General features: G+C 36.9%; 2 protein-coding genes across 3 annotated transcripts; both read left to right on the forward strand.

Annotated features, from left to right (window-relative positions):
- The first annotated feature begins 4,072 nt into the window (after window positions 1-4,072).
- LOC121725982 lies at window positions 4,073-13,641 on the forward strand. 2 transcript variants are annotated; one of them, XM_042113199.1, is made up of 7 exons: window positions 4,073-4,168; window positions 9,415-9,507; window positions 10,074-10,343; window positions 11,007-11,169; window positions 11,601-11,744; window positions 12,771-12,972; window positions 13,376-13,641. In XM_042113199.1, the coding sequence occupies exons 2-7, from the start codon at window positions 9,438-9,440 to the stop codon at window positions 13,610-13,612; spliced, it is 1,086 nt and encodes a 361-aa protein (XP_041969133.1). In that variant the 5' UTR covers window positions 4,073-4,168; window positions 9,415-9,437; the 3' UTR covers window positions 13,613-13,641. The 2 variants fall into 2 exon arrangements, with proteins under 2 accessions (XP_041969133.1, XP_041969132.1); XM_042113198.1 differs by lacking the exon at window positions 4,073-4,168 and adding an exon at window positions 4,602-4,787.
- A 2,109-nt stretch (window positions 13,642-15,750) lies between these two features.
- On the forward strand, window positions 15,751-17,168 carry LOC121725983 (putative transferase CAF17 homolog, mitochondrial). The gene is made up of 2 exons (XM_042113200.1): window positions 15,751-16,982; window positions 17,050-17,168. The coding sequence occupies exon 1, from the start codon at window positions 15,910-15,912 to the stop codon at window positions 16,930-16,932; it is 1,023 nt and encodes a 340-aa protein (XP_041969134.1). The 5' UTR covers window positions 15,751-15,909; the 3' UTR covers window positions 16,933-16,982; window positions 17,050-17,168.
- Window positions 17,169-22,539: the final 5,371 nt, after the last annotated feature.

Here is a 22,539-nt window from a genome sequence, read left to right on the forward strand (position 1 = left end):
ACATTTCAGCTGTCGAATATATTACACCAGCGCGCTCAGAAAACTTCGATAGCGCGATGCAGGAATGTTAGGCGAATTGTGGGTACCGCCACAATACGTCTCTGAGTGCGGCAGGTACAATAACACAGTGGAACATTAATTACTTACATGTAATTGATTCGAAAATTTGTCATAAGCCCCATACATTATCTGTCAAACTCTTCATTTAATTGAAGGTTAATCATAATTAAATGTCTCTGAGTATGGCGGTATGTGTTGTAAAATTGTGATTTAGATTTAAAGACTGTTAAATTAGTACTATGGAGTATGGATTGTGTAGCTAAGTACATATTATTATTTTAGTGTGATTTGGCTTTTCAAAGGTTATGCATATCGCTTACCTAATTATGTTACTTATCAGTATTAAAATAATATTTTGTATCTATGTGTTTTATATGTATGTAGCCACTAGCCTTTGTACATTATATGTCTCTGAAATCTATAAAATATTATGCTTGTTTAAAAAAATCTTTAAGTTTTAAGTTTACACTTCTATAATATTATGATCTACTAAGTTACTAACCAACCAACCAACCAACCAACGGTTTAATTATGATTATGTTCAGGAATTAACTTCATAAAAATTATAATGAACTGTCGGAGAAGTTGATTTATAGGCAGATGGTGGACCGACGTAATTTGGTAGCGCGTCAAACCCAGCAGCAGTCAGATATAGTGATGCAACGGAAGTGTCTTAGCGGAACCAGAAACGGAAACAGATGTCAAAAGTTAATTTTAGCAGAAACGGAAACGGAAACGGATGCAGGAACGGAAGTGTAAATAATATGAAAAAAAATTACGATGTATACTTAATTCTTTATATCAAAGTATCAAATACACCAAATCTAGATTAGAAATAGATATTAGAAATATATTAAGTATAGAAAACAATATTGCAACTTTGCAACTGAACATTAAATTATTAATATTCAAAATTTCTAAGCCGTCGCGTCGGTTGTAAACTTCCGTTTAAATATCCGTTATAAAAGTTGCGGAAACAGAAGCAGAGATTTGTTGCATCACTAAACTCAGATAAAGACCAAAGATAATATAAACTACGTAAAACCATAAAGTTAATATACCTAGCGGAATAGAGCAACAATCTCGAGCTGTCAAACGAAACCGAAATTGGTTTCATCTGTGTGTAATAATATGTGTACGTATACACTTACACAAGCATGATTGAACATGATTTCTACGAGATTAAATTGTCAACGTACGGCATGTGCCGACTGGACCTCAAAAAAAGAGTGCTGCTGTCATGTATCACTCGTCTCTTTTTACCACGCAGTTTTACTGATATTGACATCTCTCTTACTCAGGCCTTTGTTTCTCTATTCCGCTAGGTATATTAACTTTATTAACCTCTAAAATTGAATTGTGATAACCTAAATAACCAATAGTCGTAGGTCCGTCAATTGACTATGAATCAATATCTCTGATGGTATCGTCTTATTCCTACTTCAATCAATAAATAACGTTACGACTTTTTAGTAAAGCTCAACATAGAGCTTTGGGAATCTGCAAACTTTTTATACGCTGTTAGTAAAGTTGTTAAAGTATGTAGGTACTACGTACTAATAGATTTTTTTTATATAAGTAACAATGAAAATTATAGGCAGAAATCGGTTCGGTCTTTAAAAAAGTTGCATTTTCACACAGTTTTAACACCTCCATCATGGGTATCGCAGACACAATAGATTTTTAATAGTTGTTATGCGGCATCCGGCTTCCGCTTGGGGATTGATGGGTTAACCTGGTAGGTACCTGAGTTAGGTAAACGCCTTATCAAAATACCAGTTAAAAGTTTGCAGTTTGCCGTCGCCCAGTATAATGTCGACACATTTAACACCCTTGAAATGTTGTATCTTCTGCTGAAATCTGCATAAAAATCTGTCAAGTGCCTAGTTTAGGTACTCGACCTATTGCGAAAAGACAGCGAAAGCGACTTCATTATAATAATAATAATTTGTATACTATGTAAAGATGCAATGCAAAAAATATAAAGGAATTGAAAAATATTAAATATGTTCATTGTTCATTGTTCATGTTTTTCTTCTCTAACCCAAAAAATCCTTACTAATAATATTATAAATGCGAAAATGTGTATGTCTAATCTGTCGGTCTGCCTATCTAAAATTATTATAAAAGATAATTTCAGATAGGCAGATACGATGTGAGATTAATTTTTGTGACAAAAAATGTACATTTCCCGCGCGATAAACCGCCACATCGCGGTTTAGAGTTCGTTATTAGGGTTGCGGCGTACTGATAGCGTAAAAACGATCCTGATAATGAGAGACTTCGTTGTTTGTCTGTCTATCTGTCTGTCTCCAGCCTGTATCCCAAGAACCGCTATAGCTACACTTCTGAAATTTTCACAGATTGTGTATATCTATTGCCGCTATAACAACAAATACTAAAAATAAAATAAAATAAATATTTACGGGGCTCCTATATAACAAACGTAATTTTTTGGCCTTTTTTGCTCGTAATCAATAATGGCAACTGCTAGGCACTTGAAATTTTTACAGCATCCTGAATTATATTTGTACTTTATTAATTAATTATAAAATTAAAAAAAAATAAAGGGAGCCCTCCCCATACAAAAAACACAATTTTGGCCAATTTTTGCTTTATAACGGTAAGGACCCCTTCGTGCGCGAGTCCGACTCGCACTTGGCCGATTTTTTTATAATTAGACACATAATTAAGGATTATGTGAAAGTTCCAAGTGCCTACATGTTGCCATTATTAAAACCAAGCAAAATCTAGCAAAAAAAACACGTTTGTTGTATGGGAGCCCCCTTAAATATTTAATTTATTTCATTTTTAGTATTTGTTGTTATTGCGGCAACAAAAATACTCAATCTGTGAAAATTTCAGAAGTCTAGCTATAGCGGTTCTTGAGATACAGACTGGAAACAGACAGACAAAACGGACAGACAGACGGATAGACATCGAAGTCTTAGTAATAGGGTCCCGTTTTAACCCTTTGGGAACCCTAAAAACTCGCAAGTTTAAGAATGTTAGTTATTAGTCTGTAATTTGGACATTTTTGGGCGCTAAAAGCATAGTTTAATATCTCACAACACCCATAGTGCTCTTATACCAGATGGATTATTGCCAGAGGAAACAAGATGGTATATTTAGTTGAAACCCTGCGCACGCAGATGCGCAACAAATGAAATCGATTCTCTTTTAAGTCAAGATTAAGACATAAAATACCGCTTCGACCTTCACGATTCTGAGGATATATTGTTGTGTTAACTCTATTTTAATATTATTTAGTCATTAACCTATCCTAAGGAATGACGTCAGTGTCCACGCTGCGTAAATCTAATGCCGGCTCTTGATATAGGCGAACGCGTTGGCCAACGCGTCTGCAGACGCGTTGGCCCAATGTGTAGAACGGGCGTTCGCGCGTTGGCCGTAGGTATTTAGACGTTGGCCGACGCATCTGCGAGCTTGCCGCGCGGGTCGGAAATGTCGCCAAAAGATCAAAGGACATTTGTCGCAAGCTTCGCGCTCCATCCACACATAGGCCGCGCGATCAGTTTGCCCGGAGTTATAATTATGATAATTATTATAATATGTAATAATTTTTGTATGTAATAATTTAATAAATAATAAGTAGGTAATAAAATAATTACTTATATTATTTTAATATTATAAATTGTTACGTTTTCTCGCCTTTTATTTATTTATTTCCAGAATACTCTTTAAAAACTTTTTCTTGTCCACATTTACAAAGTAATTATAAGCTGTGAATAAATAAACAGCTGCAGCTGTTAGCGACTAAACATCCATTTTGAATCCGTCCGCACATTGGCGCGATCCAAAGCATACTGAACGACCTTCCTATGTGTGGATTACTCACAAACGCCGTTGCAAGCGCACTGCCAACGCGTCTGCAGACGCGTTGGCCAACGCGTTCGCCTATATCAAGAGCCGGCATAAGCGGCTAAGAAGCGTGGCCGAACCATGACATCATCTTATCAGATGCTACTACCATCAAGTAGAGTAGACTGCAGGGCACAGATGTGACATTTGTGTTCTTTGTTATTTATTTTGGTATCGACATTTTTACCTTCGCCTTGTCTCAGATTTTTTTCTCAAACACCCCAAGGTAGGTTTTATAAGATAAATAAGTATACCTACCCTTTATTACATTATACGTAAAATGATAGAAACGGATAAACAAAATAATATAACAGTCCGAGAACCATGACAAAAACCTCAACGGATGCGAGTTTGTTACAAAAATGGGACGAGTTTCCACTTTCCCCGTATCATACTATGTATTCAGAATTTTGTTCACTATCTATGATAGTGAACAAACAAAATATATACCTAGTAATAATGTTGTTTAAATTATAATCCATTATAGTTTTCCGCTTTCCTTGTTAGTCAAAACGCATCACCAAAAGAACGACATTCTGTTGTTCCGTTTGTTTGTTTTTCCTGATTTCCAAATTTTTGTGCCGACATACTTATGATAATACATTCTGCGGTACGATGGATCAGGAAATCGTGTTCAGTCATCGGCCCGTCCGGTTTCTGTCCTCAGCTCGCTGCGGCCAATAGTCGGCGTTCCGCGGGTTAGTCATCGCGTACAAATTCGCGGCTTGGACGTGTGTACCGCCTCGCACGCAAACTTTTATAAACAAAACAATGAAGAAAATGTGAATATTGAGAGTTTCCTTTTCGCGGAATAAACGTGTGACGACTGAAATTTTAATAACAAGGTATATAGATTTCATGTAAAGTAAATTATACTATACGGTATACCGTAACATTATTGCACGTTTTAAAGTTTGTGTGAGATAAGCTGCGGTATTTTGAATTGTACTGAGTCAACAAACGTTATGATAACGACTGTGCATATAGGTACGGTACCTTAATTGCTACAGGCGATAAGTTAAAGAATTATATTCGCTTATTTTCGACGAATATGCAGGATAGAAGTGCAGAATTAGCTTTTTGAAGTAAAATAAGTTGAAATATTCCTAACTTTGTCAATCCGTTCCCTAGGAATGTTATTATTATATTATTATAATTGTTTATTATGCTGCCGTCACAAAAAACTTTCCTACATCCTATACTATATCCCTAATCCTTGCTCGAAGTAATCCCATTCCAATTTTCATCTAAATCGGTTTAGCGGTTCGAGTATGAAGAAGAAAAAAACAGACAGACAGACACATAATAAAAGCCATTAAGTTGACTTATTTTTAGCAACTTTTAACCCGCGATCGTTTTTGTTAACCAATCAGGCCTAGTCCCTGTAGTCCAATATACTTATGTTTCCCTCACCTCAGAAGTCATACGGGACCCGCGATTAGCATGAGTTATTACTTATTAAATAACATGCGTGTAATGTGCATGTACGGTGCAGTCAGGGGTTCCCAAACTTATTTTGTCTACTGCCCACTTTGAGAACAAATTATGTTTTACCCCCCCCCCCCCCTTTGTTTAACTTAAATTACAAATCACCCCCCAAGCCTCGACACAACGCCCTCATATTTTTCTGGGTCCCACACCGCCCCCCTCTAAAGGTCTAAACCTTCAGCGCCCACAAGGAGGCGTTATCACATCAGGCGGAGGCACATAACAGAAATGAAAATAATTATCTGAGGGCACTGTAGTGACTATGTGCCGCCGACAAGACAATGCTCTATTATGACCAAAATTTATTACTATAGGGCCCGATTTGACCAAACTTGAAGTTACACGAGTATAACTATCATGAGAATAATTTTACTCCTTTAATTTACTCTAGGGTATTATCGTTTACATTTTACCAAGTTACTCAAAGAGTATGAAATAAAATGTCAATTTTACTTCAGTTTGGTCGAATCCGCCCTAAGTATTATTGTTATGTTTTCGATATATCGTTAATTAACTGGCATGATATGGTCGTCCTAGTTGTAAGTTGTAATAGTTTGTATCGTTAAGTGCTGATTTTTTTGTTCAACGATTACAAATTCATCACGCAACTTCGGGATTGCGTCGAGTGTCCATAATTTGCATTTTTCTTACCATTAGCTAATGTAATCTTTCGGTTCTTTTCATAAAACAGTCTACTTTTTGAAAGCTGGATATGCTTAAACAAGTTAAAAGTAATTGTTGGCTAACACCTCATATTTCAGAATTACTATCCGTAGCCTGCCGATAAAATATACGTGTATTGAGATTGTTCCTTCAAGGCAGTTCAAGGTCTGTTGATTGTTGTTGCTGGCGGTACCATGGCTACGCGGATTTGGGACAAGTACCAACATACTATAGCTATAGGACAATAGTTAATTCACGTTTGTGTTCGAATTTAGCGTCATTGCGTAATCGTCGAAGCGTGTCACTCCTCAGTCCTCACTCCCCAGATAATATATAGTTATGGCCGTTCCCAATATTTGATCTATCTCTGGTTTTGCCCTACTAGAGATAGGAATAGCTCACAATTGACATAAAATATATGTCTCTAATGTCTAATGTGAGCTATTCCTATCTCTAGTAGGGCAAAACCAGAGATAGATCAAATATTGGGAACGGCCGTTAGTCAGCAGCTATCGATGACAACTGTATGGATTTAGTTAACTAAACTTAGGAGATTAATAACTAAATCCATACTAATATTATAAATGCGATAGTGTGTCTGCCTGTCTATCCTATCTAGGTGTCTTCACACCCAAACGGCTGAACCGATTTTGCTGAAATTTGGGGTGGAGATACTTTAGAGTCCCGGGAAAGGATACCTTTTATCCTGGAAAAATATACTGTTCCCACACAATAAACTACTTTTTGCGCAACGGAGTTGCGGACGTCATCCAGATTTATAATTATAAATCTGGATAATAATATTATACGAATGTGTGCCTATCTGTCCTTCTGTTACTTTTGCCACTGATTAGCAAATAATATGTAAGTTCTATAACATTACACACGCTACCAAACACATCGGCGATTTGGACGAAATGGCATGAGGATAAGGTACCTATTATAGTTATTGCTTTGGCTTTACGATACACGGCTTTCTGCAAAAGTGATTTTTCGGTCAGCATCAAATTAATAACATAAATTAATATTAATTAATAACTCGATTTAAATCAATCGTTGAGATTAAGTAATGAAGATTAAAATTTAGATACCTACTATCTAATATTAATTTTACTCTGGCATCTGTTTAACAACAGCGCACATTCTTATCATTCTGTGCAAAATGCAAGTCATTGAACTGCATTATTTATTATTTACTTAGCTAAAGATTAATAATTAAGTACTATTTACTATTATTTTATTACATTATTATCGCTTATTATAATTATTATTGATAACACACACGGTGACCGCAATAAATATAATTCTAAATGGCCGAAGACTTATTGTTTTTATATTTAAAATGGGTAGGTACAATTCTAAAAGGTCTGATAGACGCAGATATAGGTCATACTTATAGAATTATCCTAAATAATATAGGATTCTAAATTTTTAATTCCCTGCTTGACCTACCTTTTCTAAAATATCTAGTTTATTATTTGAGCTCATTGAAGCTTGTCGAATAATAATGATTTGGCTTTCCGCCAGGCACAGTAGGGATTTAACGTTAATGTACGATTATCATTACTGTCAGTGTTTTGAAAAATAATTCTCCGATAAATTTATGTCTGGACAAAAATATAAACCAGACAGTAATACTATAGTCCGTCAAGAAAGTGAAGAAATTAAAAAGTGGCAGCATCGTAGTCAGTCATCCCTTTTTACCGACTTCCAAAAAGGAGGAGGTTATACGTTCGGCTGTATGTATCTTTTTTTTTTTAGATTGATTGGAAAGAGATGACACTACGATGTTGGCACTTTTTAATTTCTTCACTTTCTTGACAGACTATACATCACTGACTCCCCACAACTTCATTTTCACAAAAATTCATTTAAGTATCACGTTATTGCCGTTTATTTTGCGGCGATATGAAATATCCTATGCCCTACGTTTTGATTTCATAACGATTCTCATCAAAACCGGTTCAGTGGGTAATCCACGGCACAGTGGGATTATCTCTCACTCGTAAAAGGTTTAACAGACAGGCACACGTTTGCATTTACAATGTAAATATTAATTTATACTTACTCCGCGTAGACCCAAAGGAAAGGTGGCGTTTAAACGCGGCGTCACCTTTATTTTACTTTAGTAAAAAACCGTGTTGGATATGTTTTAGATTGCTTGTTTTCTATGAGAGGCTGGCCCGGCCTCTCATAGAAAACAAGCAATGGAACAGCAAAAAATGGAAAGGGCGTAGCGACGAAATGGTTTTGTCGCGTAATTTAAAAACCATAAACACATTTCATATAAGCTATGGGCAAATTAAAGTGTATGCTTGAACCAATCTATGTATAAATTTTAGAAGCTTAAATCACTCTCCTCTGTTGGAAAAATTGGAATCCCTTTTTTTACAGAGGTCTTTTTGATTAATTATTCTGTGTTATATAAAAGTTGACCAATCGTGTTATTCTATGGGTAATTCAAAGACAAAAACATGATGAATACTGACAATGAACTTTAATTTCTTAGCTTTAGTCATTGCTGAGAAAAATCGATATCGCTACAGCCAAATTATCAAGGCGTCGACCATAAAGTTAATATACCTAGCGGAATAGAGAAACAAAGGCCTGAGCAAGAGAGTGGTATAAAGAGACGTGTGATACATGACAGCAGCACTCTTTTTTTGACGTCTAGTCGGCACGTGCCGCACGTTGACAATTTAATCTCATAGAATTCATGTTCCATCGTGCTTGTGTAAGTGTATACGTACACATATTTTTCACAACAGCTGTCAATTTAACAAACTGTATTTAACTTTACCAATGAAGCACACCCGCAAAACTCAAGAGAATAATACCCACAAATAATAAACAACATTTTGCTTTTAAGATAATTATTTTTTTTATAATTTAAACGATAAGCCTTTAATTTAATACTTAACCCATTTACGGCTTCTAAGCCTACCTGTTGAATGTTTTTATTTACTGAAGGTAACGTCATAAGTTCACGTCTCACGACTTGTTTCATATTTGGCAATATTTTTCGTTGTAATTTATAATTTTAGACCTGTATTAGACCTTCAGACCTAATTATTATATTCCTTTATTACCTGTACTCATAATATACCTAGGTTACATACCTTTAATTAGATAGGTACTTCAGTGGTATAGGTACTTACCGAGTCTTTATCAATAGGTTAGGTACTAGTTTATCAATAGGTTAGGTACTAGTTAATAATATTATAGTTATAATAGGGCCAATTGATAGATAACATTATGGTACTCGTATATTTTTACTTAAAATATGGTTTATTTTATTATTGTTTTGTTTTATTATTGCAGAATGGGAATCGTAAATAAGTAAGATGACTATTTTACTTCACGATTATTGTGATTTAGAAGAAAGACCTTCAAAACATCTTAAGGCCTGGAAAGGTAAGTTATTGATTATAAAGATAGGTAAGTATACAGCTTTATAATCAATAACTATATTGATTATATAAAAATAGGTAAGTGTACCTACATACAATTTAACTACCTGATGCCCGCAACTTCGTACTAGGTATATTATTTATTGTATCGATTCCTAATCGAGTAGGTCTACATTTGGAGTGGGCCGCACGCACTTGACCGGTTTTATTATCAAAACACCAAGATACATCATACTGTATGGCTATAGATGCGGGGATCAATTTAAAAGTCTTGTTTGTTTAATGTTTCCAAAAAGATAACATTAAAAATTAAAAATACAATGTAAACTGTAACATAGTAAACATTTACCTGTGTAACGTACGGGGGAGCAAGAATAAAAATAAAAAATAAATATGTTAGCCAAAAAGCGTACGTAAATAAAATGAATTCCTGTCCGAAACCCTCGGAAATCAAGCACAAGTCATAAGTGATTTTACAACCGTAATTAGGTACAAGCAAAGATTTACTGTCTAAATTATATTTCGATTGGTAAAACAGCTTACTAACTTTCAAATGTTTTCAATTTTCAGCATGGCATTTAATATTCTACGCCGCGGCCGGGATATTCGGGATCGTTAACTATGTGTTCCTACAGAACGCCATGGCAATGGTTGGCGACAACTGCGTGCTGTTCCCGCGAGAGCTCGCCTTCCGTGTGCTGGCTGATAACAGCTCAATCGTAACCACATTAGCTCCGACTACTGCTCAACTTGATAACGAAACTGTTGCTCAAACCGCCGTCCCGGATAATGTTACGAAATCGACGAATGACGAAGTTACGGAAAACGACATCGCAACTGGTAAGTCGATAATGGGGATACCTAGTTAGAAAATTATATGAAAAAAAAACCTATCCTTATTATAGACCCTTCAGCTACGATCATATTATTGTGTCTTATTATATCAAAACAAACTTAAGAAATCTAAAGTAGATGAATTATTTATTTTTATTAGGTAGACGTACTTTTGCTATGAATCGGTCGTAAGTTATAAACTTGTAGCGAAGAAAAAAAAAGGCCAAGGGCGTTCGCTGTGTTAAGCGTGCACCTCGAGGCGTGCTAGTTTCATGTCATCCCATAGAGCAGCGCTACGTAAGGCGGTTCAGCCGTCGTACGCGGTGCGTGCAGCGGTGCCCGCCCCGCGGGCGACGGGTCAACAATAGATTAATTAGGTAGCAGAAAAGCGTGCGTCGCGCCGCCGCCGTAGCTGGCTGACGCGGACGGCTTTAGATTGCACACAGCTGCATAATGTAACATAATTATAGACAAAGCGGACGATAAAGCTGTTCGCACATTTGCCAGCAACGTACGCGCCGCGCCGTACGCGTCGAACGTACCGCATTGTACACGAACTGCGGCACATTCGGCGCGTGCGTGCTGATAAATATGCGACCACCTAATAATTTTCCCAATAAGCATTAAGAAACATAACTCATTACCTAATATCTCATTAATCATTTACAGACACCGAGGAGCCTCGTATGGTGCTGGACACGGTATCGTCGCTGTTCGGGCGGACCAGCGACTGTCAGTTCGCGGAGTACATGCCGCTGATGTCCATGATGTGCGCCGTCACGTGGGCCACCTTCTTCACCATGTGCCCCGGCGGGGGACACTCCAGATCCGGGTAGGACATTTCGACTCTCGTTGCAGCCTCTAACGTGTTGTACTATCAGAGAAATTGATTCCTAGGCAGATGGCGGACCTAAGTAATTCGGTCGCGTTAAGTGGAGCGAGCACAATGGAAGACCATGGGGGAGGCATTTGCCCAGCAGTCGGACAGCATAAGCTAGAAAATGACAAGTTTCTGACAGGGAGTCAATAACCGCTACCGCCATGTTTCGCCGAGTACAGTATAGGATATGTATCCCTCGTAGCGCCATGACTACGCGCTACGGGCTACGGGCCTACGAAGATAGAAAATCCTAGAAATTGGATTTTATATGAAAATATTAGACGGATTACTGATAACTACCCTACCAAATTTAATTAACGTACTTTCCCTGCCGATTGCCATCAGTATAATATTAAGTATATCCCTTCGTCAATATTTTTCAGGCTCCAGAAACCTTGGCGTATTTTGCCGCCGGCTTTTCTGTTTGCACTAGTGATGGTGGGCCTCACCGGACACAGCTTTACAAGAACTAACGAAGGCCTGGGAACCTTCTGTGCCGCCTTTCACAATATTACGAATACTACCTCGTAAGTTATTAGTTATATAATGTTAAGGTCGAGTCTTGACCTACATAAAACGTAAACCAATAGTGTTAGCACGGCGACCAGCGGAAATGCGAAAGTATGGACAAACTGTGGAAATAAACCTAAGGTGCCGTTCCGATCTTTTTTCATTCCGAAAAATTCAATTAAAATGCCACTTTATGACACACTATAGTATATGTCATAATGTAGGATATTATTTGAATTTTTAGAACTATAGTCTGTCATAAAGTGGCTTTTTAATTGAATTATTCGGAACTAAAAAAGATCGGAACGGCACCTTAAGTTTATCTCCACAGTTTGTGACTATAGTCTGTCATAAAGTGGCATTTTAATTGAATTTTTCGGAACGAAAAAATATCGGAACGGCACCTTAGGTTTATTTCCACAGTTTGTCCATACTTTCGCATTTCCGCTGGTCGCCGTGCTAACACTACAAGAGAGCAAATACACAAATACGAATCAATACATTAGGACCTATTTTCTACAGTTAATAGCTTGTAGTTTGTTGACATTGCGTATTGGCCAGTTGCCACCATTTTGTATGTTAATCTTGATTCTTGTGTTATGTCACTTCTACTTTGTTTCGGAGTTTGGAGTTAGAAACGTGTAGAAACTAATTGTAGGTACCTACAGTATATTATAATCACTTATCTACGTTTAAATAAACTTAACTAGATAGTTATGACTTATGAGTTATGACTTATGACGAATCAACAAGCTTTTTATGAAAGTTATAAGTAAATGAGTAGACGAGAGAGCCTTATCACATGCAGGGATTCACTTGATTGCGTGAGCTAGTCTGACATGGGCTGTAGGGTCGGTGGGCTATGGAAATTAATGGAATACTGATCAAGGAAACCACTTTTGGACTTCAAAACATACTTTGTCCTGTGTCTCTACTTTAGACATGCACTAAGGGCCTAGCTAGATTTTAATATTAAGAACTTTTATTCCTCTGTTATATAAACTTTAACAACTGAGCATTCTCAACGATTTATATCGTTTCAGGTGCTCCTCGGTCGACGCTCACTTGGCGAGCTCGGCGAATGTGTCATGGAGTTTCAGCGGGCGGGTGGCGGGCACGCGCGCCGCCAGCGCCGCCGTGTGGGGAAGCTGGGCCTGCGCCGCCGCCCTCTTCCTCGCCCGATGCTTGGCCGCCCCAGACTTTAGAGTACGACGAACCAGCGCCTACCTGAAGGATCCAAACCAGGTACTACCATTAGTGATTGGTATACAGTTTGCTATGTACAATATCGACAAAGTCCCTGCGCATGTAGCTTCAAAACTTTGGGTTCAATAGTTAAAGATACTTGAAAGGAAGTAAGTGCAACAGTTGGAGATAAGGTTGCAAGTTGGAGATAAGGCCTGTGCACAGTGCACACATGAAAAAATAAAGATGCACAGTGCACACATGAAGAAATAAAGATGGTGTTAAAAGATTTTTATTTCATGCCTGGTCGAGAGGCAACTTTGTCAATTATGGACTATGGTTACCAAGCGAATATTTTTTCTACTTACCTACAAACAAAAAACAATACCAATTTTTTTTAATGTGTAACATGCAATAAGTAAGTACTTAATAAGTATTAACTGACATTTGAATTTTAATTCAGATAATAACGCCGTACTTAAAGAAATCTAAGCGTCGCGTGCCGTCTGCGGGTTCATCGATGAGACACGATAACTACTCGATAAAATCCGAGCCGACTGTGACCACGGAGCTGGTGGTAGCTTCCATAGAGCAAGACAGTATCACCGCACCACCATCCCTTGAAGTTTCGCCTTTTAAGAAGCGTCCGGTTGAAGACATAGAGATGGCTTCTAAGCCAAATGGCTTGAAACAACATTGATTTTATGACAAAATATATTCATGTTTTACATAATATAAAACTATGTATTTATTTTAACTCTACTAAAAATAATTTCAGTAAGCAAGGAGGTGGTGACCAGGAAACATTCCCCTGTAGGTATAAACAAAGAAAGTGTTTGGTAAAGGTTCGGAAACCTACCCCAAGATTGATAGAGGTGAGGAGAGGAGGAGTGGGGAGGAGGGGTAAACACCCCCCCCCCGTACCAAATCCACACTGAAAAACCCCTAGTTTTGGAGCTACTCACCATTGAAATTTTCGGAATTCTGAGGTGTTTTGTGACGGCACCCCGAGCCCCCCTTTTATTTGATGACGGTCGTCGGCTGCTGCCGCAGCACTCTCGCTACGCTCGCTCGGCTCCCTCTGTGTTGTGGTCTAAGTTCTAACCTTTAACCTAACCAACTTTTGAACTTTCTGGATTGTGTTTGTTTTTTTCTTTATGAAATAAGGGGGCAAACGAGCAAACGGGTCACCTGATGAAAAGCAACTTCCGTCTCCCATGGACACTCGCAGCATCAGAAGAGCTGCAGGTGCGTTGCCGGCTTTTTAAGAGGGAATAGGGTAATAGGGGAGGGTAGGGATGGGAAGGGAAGGGAATAGGGAAGGGTAGGGAAGGGAATAGGATAAGGGATTGGGCCTCCGGTGAACTCACTCACTCGGCGAAACACTGCGCAAGCGCTGTTACACGCCGGTTTTCTGTGAGAACGTGGTATTTCTCCGGTCGAGCCGGTCCATTACTGCTGAATCATGGCTCTCCCACGTTTAAAGACGTAGTTATTGTGGGGTGGGGGGGTTTCCGGGGGTGGAAGTGGCACGAGGAGGTTTTTCTGACCCAAAACATCTTTCCTCAACCCATGTGAGCACCAAAAAATTGGGGTAGGTTTCTGAACCTTAGCCAAGTGTTTCCTTGTCTTATTCGAATACAGCTTAGAAAATCCATACTTCCATACTAATATTATAAATGCGAAAGTGTGTCTGTCTGTCTGTTACCTCTTCACGCTCGAGCCGCTGAACCGATTTTGCTGAAATTTGGCATGGAGATACTTTGAGTCCCGTGAAAGGACATAGGATAGTTTTTATCCCGGAAAAATGTACGGTTCCCACTCGATAAACGAATTTTGGCGCAACGGAGTTGCGGGTGTCATCTAGTTGGAAAATATTTCCAATTTTCTAAGCTAATTTGAAGTAAGTAAGTAAATTTTTTTCATGGTAATCATGTATAATCAAAGTAATCATGATAACACACTTAAGCAGCTTAGACTACGGTTCTGTTGAATTAGAATTACTACTACAGTATATTTTACACATTCGGAGCCACACTAACCTTGTGCTGGTGGATCGAGAAAGGCCTACCACGCACTGGCGGAAAAATCATTGGGGGCACACTTTGTCCCGCCGCCGCACCAGACGAAGGTTTAAGATTTTACTTGCTGCAGTGAAGGTGTTAACTGGGTTTTTAATATGTAATATTGGTAGAATATTATCCATTAGACATTACTACTCTGCACAAGTTTAGTGTAGGCAAATGCTGCAACTTCCAGAAACGTGTGTTCTTTTGTGTTTTCTCCAAAACTCCGTAGAAAGTTTCAGTAAAGCGTCTACCACTTTAAAGGCTGGACTGCGCGGCAGTCCTGCATTGAATGGGCCTCACTGATTGGTTCACAGTTTCACACTCGGCGGAATGTTTGCGGCGGAAACGCCGAGTGTTGGCCTTTTAGACTGTGGCTAGACTTTAGATATGACGATATTCCCCGCGTTCCAGATGACGTTAAAAACGCTTACGCTCAAGTTTTTCCCGTTCCACTAGCATGTGAGCGTCAGTGATACAAACCGAAGTGGAACAGATTATGGATCGTTTTGAGCGTTTTGAGAAAAGTTTAAAAAAAGATCATATTAATATAATATTTTTTTTATACATAGGTACATTGAACCGAACTTGGATATTACTATCCTTTTCTTGAAGTCGTAAATAAAAGTAATTGTTTATAGTTACAATTATTTTACAAATAAAATACTTAATATTATATCATTTGTTTCGTTTTTAGTATTATATTTTTTAGTTACTGAGCGCCATAATAAGAAAAAACTACAACTGTCAATGTCATATGTCAACATCGAAGTCAGATTTGTTACAAAGTTTGCTGTTTGTGAAGCAAACACAAAAAAATCTGAAAACTAAACAAAGAAATAAGAATTAAAAATCAAAATAAATTACGTAAATTAATACATATGTAAATGTTGTAGTAACCAAGCAAGAAATTTTTTGTCACTGCCAAAACATGAATAGTCCAGGAAAGGTAAAAGGATTTTTTCGTATACATCATTTTGTTCAGCAGGTCAAACGTTATTTACATAATAATAATGCCTCAAAAAATAATGTTTTGTATCCTCTTAGCCGAGGCTTGTTAAGGCTAAAAGGCGAGGATACTTCTGGATTCTTACAAGGACTCATAACAAATGATATGAGGCATTTTGAAACTGGTTCTCAATCTATATATGCCATGTTTTTAAATAATAAAGGTAGAGTACTGTACGACACTTTAATTCATAAATGGGACAGCAGCGAATCATTTCTGGTCGAGTGTGACCCCAAAGTTATAAATTTATTGGAAAAACACCTCAAAATGTTTAAACTGAGAAGAAATGTGACCATTGAAGATATCAGTAAAAGTTTCAATGTATGGGCCATCACAATACCAACAGCAGACGTGACCACTACCAAAGATAATAAAATTAATATATACAAAGATCCTCGTCTAGCTGATTTAGGTTTTCGAATAGTAGCATCAAACACTCTAAAAGATTCTCAAGTAGCTGATATTGTTGGAGGCGATATTAGTATTGAGAGGAATGAAAATGGGTACAAATATTTAAGGTACAAGTTGGGAGTGAGTGAAGGTGCAGCTGATTTGCCACCGGGATCCAGCTTCCCACTAGAAATTAATTGTGATTATCTCCACGGTGTCAGTTTTCACAAGGGCTGCTATATCGGCCAAGAAGTAACAGCTAGAGTACACCATACAGGTGTTGTAAGAAAAAGAATAATGCCACTCAAATTTTCTGAACCAATTTCTGAGGAACCCCCACTCGATACAAACATTGTAGCAGCTAATAAACCTGCTGCGAGCCTAGGAAAGCTAAAAGGCGTCATGAGAGACTATGGAATAGGATTAATAAGGATCAAAGAGAGTCTAGAAGCAAAGACTGTAAAAATAAATAACTACACTGCTGAACCTTTCAAACCGATGTGGTGGCCTCTAGAAGCACCAAAGGAAATAGCAAAATCTACTGAAACTATTTAACTTATTTAAAAACATGGAGACATTTTGGAACATTTTGTATTTATTGAAATGTATGTATAATTTGATATGTTGATTAGGACTTGGTAAATTTTATTTTTCATACCTACATTGTTTCAGGAAAAATGGATGATGAAAAAGCAAAAGATAAACAAGGTAATGAAACTTACAACTTTAAATGCTATGTATGTGAAATGTCTGAAGTAGCACATTACTATGGGAAAACACCCCCATTCTCCCGCAATGTTGAGTTGAAGTATCCAAGTTACATAATGAAGGATCCATTCAGTCCACCGGGAAAAGGAGAAATCTTAATTCTTGGAGCAGATTGTGCTTTGTGTAGTAAGTCAGTTTGTGTAAACAAACAATGTAGCATTTTTTATTTGAAAACATACTGTACAACATGTGTAAAAAACTGTCTTGAAAAATTCCCCATTGAAATAACAGCTAAATTATCTACTTAATTCATTTTTGTTTCTAATGTTTGTAAATATAGACTATACTGTATAATTCTTGAAGGGGTGAAAATAAAACTATTGTTTTACAAAATACTGTTTACTTTGGCTTTTCAGTCCGTTTTACAGTATTTTAACCAATTTTCTGAAATTAATTTAATAACACAATTATAATATTTGTTTCCAATCTCTTCATTGAAAATATTTTACAAGACCATATAAATCCAAGTATTCAGTAATTAAATAAGCCTGTGGAATAAATACCACAATACAACCACAACACTATAAAAAGCAGTCAACTTGAAACACTATAGTAGAACATAAAACGAGTCTTAAATTAATATGAGATAATTACAGCGAATAGCGTCATATTATATATTAGTAAGCTCTAAATTATAAGAAAAGTATATTATACACGTCTTAATTACCATGCCTCTGTCCAGTCCAATTGGATAGCACCTCAATACATTTAAGCATCTCATGTGACTGTCTCCTCGTGTAACACACTAACAATATTTAGCACAATAAACTATGAATAATAAAAACTAAGGAAACGTAACTCCCATACTTCAACCGCTTTGAATTTGGTTCCATTTCGCACACTAAAATATGACAATAGCTACGAAACACTAATACTCAAATTTACGAAATAAAGCCGTTGACAATATTTGTTACTTCCATAAATACACCAAATTGTGTACCGAATACATGCATAATGTATGCATGTATTCGGGTCTCATTTTGTAGACTTGCAGAACAAATTTTTGACACAGTTACTCTTCCTTAGTTTTTATTATTCGTAGGCAATAAAATAACAATGCACTGACAACTGATTGTTGTGAACTACTACTATAAACATTTTATATTAACTATACAAATATGAGATGATATAATATAATTATGTAGTTCTAACTTTTCTATTCAGCTATATTTAATAACACCATAAATGTTAGCCATCATCAATGTTATCAAAGTAAGTAAACACCTGCAAACTCACGCTTTTATATTATAAAGTCGGAGAAGCGAATAATGATCTTATCAATAGAATTATTATAATAATATGAGCTATAATCTTACAAAAGTCTATAATATTTAATAAAGACAACTACACTATTTTTGTGTATATTACTGGGCAGTGAACTATTATAATATTATTGTTATGTATATATTTTGTAAGATGATAAAAAGTTAGGTACCATCGAAGAAATTGATTCTTAGGCAGTTGACATACCTACTAACTTCATTTCGTTATGTCAATTCTATAGGTATAAGTCGTGATCTGTCGGACTCGGCTGGGTTTTAAAATAACGCCACCAACTAAGGCTACGTTTCCACTGAAGCGGAGCGGAGCTTAGCGGTGCCGAATTGACCAATCACCATGCTCGAAATCTTCGCTCCGCTTCGCTGTCATTCCGCTGGAATAGCACGATTGGTCAATTCGGGCACCGCTAAGCTCCGCTCCGCTTCAGAACGCAGCCTAAGTGTCTAAACACACTAGGCCCAAGTTACGCGGCGTAAATTCTGCATGATTACGTTTGTTGTATACGTTTGACATTGCGGACGTAATCATGCGGAATTGACGCCGCGTAACTTCTGCCTAGTGTTAATACACTTGCGTAGGTCGGCCAACTGCATATGAATCAACTTCTCTGATAGTACAATAGAAACAATATTTTTTTACACAAAGAAACCGAAAACCATTAAATTACTAAAAAATATATTTTCTAAGTCTAAGGTTTTGATGGTTAAGTTTAATATTTTGGTTATATTTAACAATGAGGCGAATATCTAACCAAATATATTTTGTACATTTCAAATTACAGAAAAGCTCAAGTAATTTGATCTTAAGCTAATAATAAAAATTAGCAAAAATAATTAAGGTGTGTTGGACGGGTGTTTGCTTATAGTAGGTATGTATGTATATAATTGTGATGTTTTGTAAGAATTATAATGATTATCAAATTGAATACGAATTTTTTAGTTAATTAATTACAATTTAATTTCTAAAACTAACAAAAGTCACAGCCGAAACTTAAATACAATTTTGAAAAACTCAAATTGCTTGAAAGAAAATTATTATCATAACGATTAATTTAGCTACACAACTAGCTTAAAATTGTAATTGTATCATTTTTTGTCCTCTGTGATATCTTTCGACCTCCATAGGGTTGTTTTATAAACGGCGACGACTAAACATAACTTCAAGTTTTTCCAAAGTATACATTTCAAATGAAAATAAGCAATAAAATTAAGTCGCAACACAAATAGTGTAATAAGTACGTAAAATAATTGTGAAAAATATTTTACATATAAAATACTTAAAACCAATAACGTTAAAATAACTTTAAAATGCTTCAATTACAATCTAAAATAATGTGGTTAAATATTTAATGACTTAATAGCTTGCCAACTTTTTGATTCCAGCCGAATTCGCTGGATGATCAGTTTAAATGGCTGTAAAGTCTTTATATAAGCAAACATTATCAATCTTGAGATGAGTAACAAGGCAAAATGAAACTGTAACAATGTAATAAAAATGTCAATGTATTTTTACTAGTCTTAATGACCATTGTTCCTAATTTATATTACAAAAAAAATCATAAATATTATGTATTTAAACTTGTCAAAAGGCCTAATTTATAAAATTGAAACAGTATTGCTGAAATCAGTAGTATGAACCTATGAAGTCCACACTACATTATTTGAATTTTAACTATTTCAACAAACATCTAGTGAAGCTTTCATTCAGGTACATAAATTTCAATTGACATCAATTTTAATATATTTTTTTATTTCACATTATTTTTTATTTTACAGTATTATTTTTTTACCATTGTGAAAACTTAGGGCATAAACTGCGTTAAGCGGGCACCCGCGACGGGCGCACGTCGCTTGAGCACGCGCGTGAACACGCAGCGGTCCCCGTCGCGGGACCCGTCGCGGAGACCCGACTTACGCAGTGTCTCCAGTTTAATTTTAACATTGTGCATGTACAGTCGTATCGATGGAGAACTTAATATATTATTACTTAGCAAAACGACGACTAGCAAAAAAAAAAGACAACCAGTGAGCTCTTTCGTTGAATCTAGGTTGCTATGCGGCGAATTTGTTGTAAAGTTTAGTCAATGGAGAATGTTACCTAACTTTGATTATTAGCAGTCCACATTCTCTGTCAAAAATAAAGAATATTATATAGTGAAAGAATTACTTGGATACGTTAATTAGTTTCCGATTTATAAACAAAATAAGTTGTAACGTTGTAACTGTACGACGCGGGCGCCCGGTTACGCTGTGACGTCATATCACAACTGCGCCGCGCGGGCCCCATACAATAAACGTGATTTTTTGGCTTTTTTTGCTCTATCTCAATAATGGCAACAGGTAGGCACTTGAAATTTTCACCAAGACCTTAATTATATGTGTACTTAATTAATTAATAATAATATTATAATGAAATAAAAAACTAATCCCATATAAAAATCACAATTTTTGGCATATTTTTGCTATGTAGCGATACTGAACACTTCGTGCGCGAGTCCGACTCGCACTTGGCCGATTATTTATTTGCATTTTTTTAACCGACTTCCATAAAGGAGGAGGAGGTTATATGTTCGTCTGTTTATATATTTTTTTGTATGTTCAACGATCACTTCGCCGATTGTGGACCGATTTTCAAGATTTTTTCGCTATTGTATCGGGTTTAACGCGAATTTGGTACTATGTTCATAAAAAAGGTGACTTCATGATGGGATCCATAAGTAATTGAGGGAATTCCTCGCTATCTTTACTAAAACCGCATATTTATCTGGCTGATATTGTGATTTCGATTCATAATCTGAAGTAAGTATTTCAAATGGAAACTTATAGTGATTTTGGATAAATAATGAAGTATTCCAAGTAAATCTTACCAAAAAGTAAGATTTTGCACCAAGATTTATTATACCATGGTCCGAAGGCGGTGAACAGAACTCCAACCTCCTTGAAGATACATGTTTGGGGGTTTCGGTGTTGTTTTAAGAACTGAAAGCATAATATGTTACTAAGCGCGTGCCGCCCGTAGGCGTAACACATAGCGTCATTAACTGAACTAGCCCGCGCGTGCTCCTTTCGGCGCGCCCCGCGCCTGCCCCCGCAACGGGAACCGTCGCGCCGGGAGACGGGCTCCGTTGCGCGGGCGCGGGGCCCGCCTGCCCGCGACGGTTTGCCGCGCGGCTTCCCGCGACGGGTCACTTTTGTATGAAACCGCGCGGGTGCCCGCTTAACGCAGTTTATGCCCTTAGGTTGGGTTGCACCAACTAACTATAACTGTAACTTAAACTATAACTTTAACTACAATGCAAAATGGCAAATCTTTGGTTAAAGTTAAAATGGACGCCATCAAGGGGCCATACTTAACCATAACCATAGAGCTCGACAACGTTTTAAATGCACGTGGCGAAAAAAGGAACTAACGCTGTCATCATACAAAGACGCCATTTTTGACAGTTCTCCTTTACCAGCAGCGCCCCCGCCCACGTTCATTTATAACCTTGTTGGACCAGCTGTCATCTGTCAATTTCTCCGGTCAAAGTTAAGGTTAAAGTAAAAGCTAAATTAAGCCTTAACTATAACCATAACTTTAACCACGCCTCTGGTGCAACCCAACCTTAGTTTTTTCTTTACATGTCTTATATTGTGAACGAAATTCAATCCACTAGATGCATGTTAAGGTTTTAATATTATAACCCATTATATTATATAAATATATACATTTGTAAGGATTGTGATGTAGCAATGTGGAATGCAAGTTGTTATACAAAACTATTGATATTTCTTACGAGATAGCAACACATCAAACTTATTGTCATTAACAATGAATTTCATTAGCAGACACAATACATAAACACTTAAGAGAGAATATAGTCCAATTATACCATTTCGTCTGATAACTTCTTGAATTAAGGTACAGTGTCGTAAATAGGACGGTGCCACCGGTGCCCAGGCACAGTGCGTAGACTCTGGGGGGGCGAAAAAATGGCCAAACCAGGAAAGAGTATCCTACGTTTTCTATGTAAGCAGAAAATTTTTTAATTATTTACGACATCACATTAGAAACCCCAAAAAAAAAAGTATTTCTCCAATATTTAATTAATGGTTTACTCTCGATAAAAGTTCC

Source organism: Aricia agestis, chromosome 4 (genome assembly GCF_905147365.1).
Source record: "Aricia agestis chromosome 4, ilAriAges1.1, whole genome shotgun sequence".
Taxonomy (NCBI): Eukaryota; Metazoa; Arthropoda; class Insecta; order Lepidoptera; family Lycaenidae; genus Aricia; species Aricia agestis.

Coding starts and splice junctions, on each gene's coding strand:
- LOC121725983 (XM_042113200.1), top strand. CDS start 15,910: ATGAATAGTCCAGGAAAGGTAAAAGGATTTTTTCGTATACATCATTTT.
- LOC121725982 (XM_042113199.1), top strand. CDS start 9,438: ATGACTATTTTACTTCACGATTATTGTGATTTAGAAGAAAGACCTTCA. Junction 9,508..10,073: donor ACATCTTAAGGCCTGGAAAG/GTAAGTTATTGA, acceptor TTCAATTTTCAG/CATGGCATTTAATATTCTAC. Junction 11,170..11,600: donor GGGGGACACTCCAGATCCGG/GTAGGACATTTC, acceptor AATATTTTTCAG/GCTCCAGAAACCTTGGCGTA.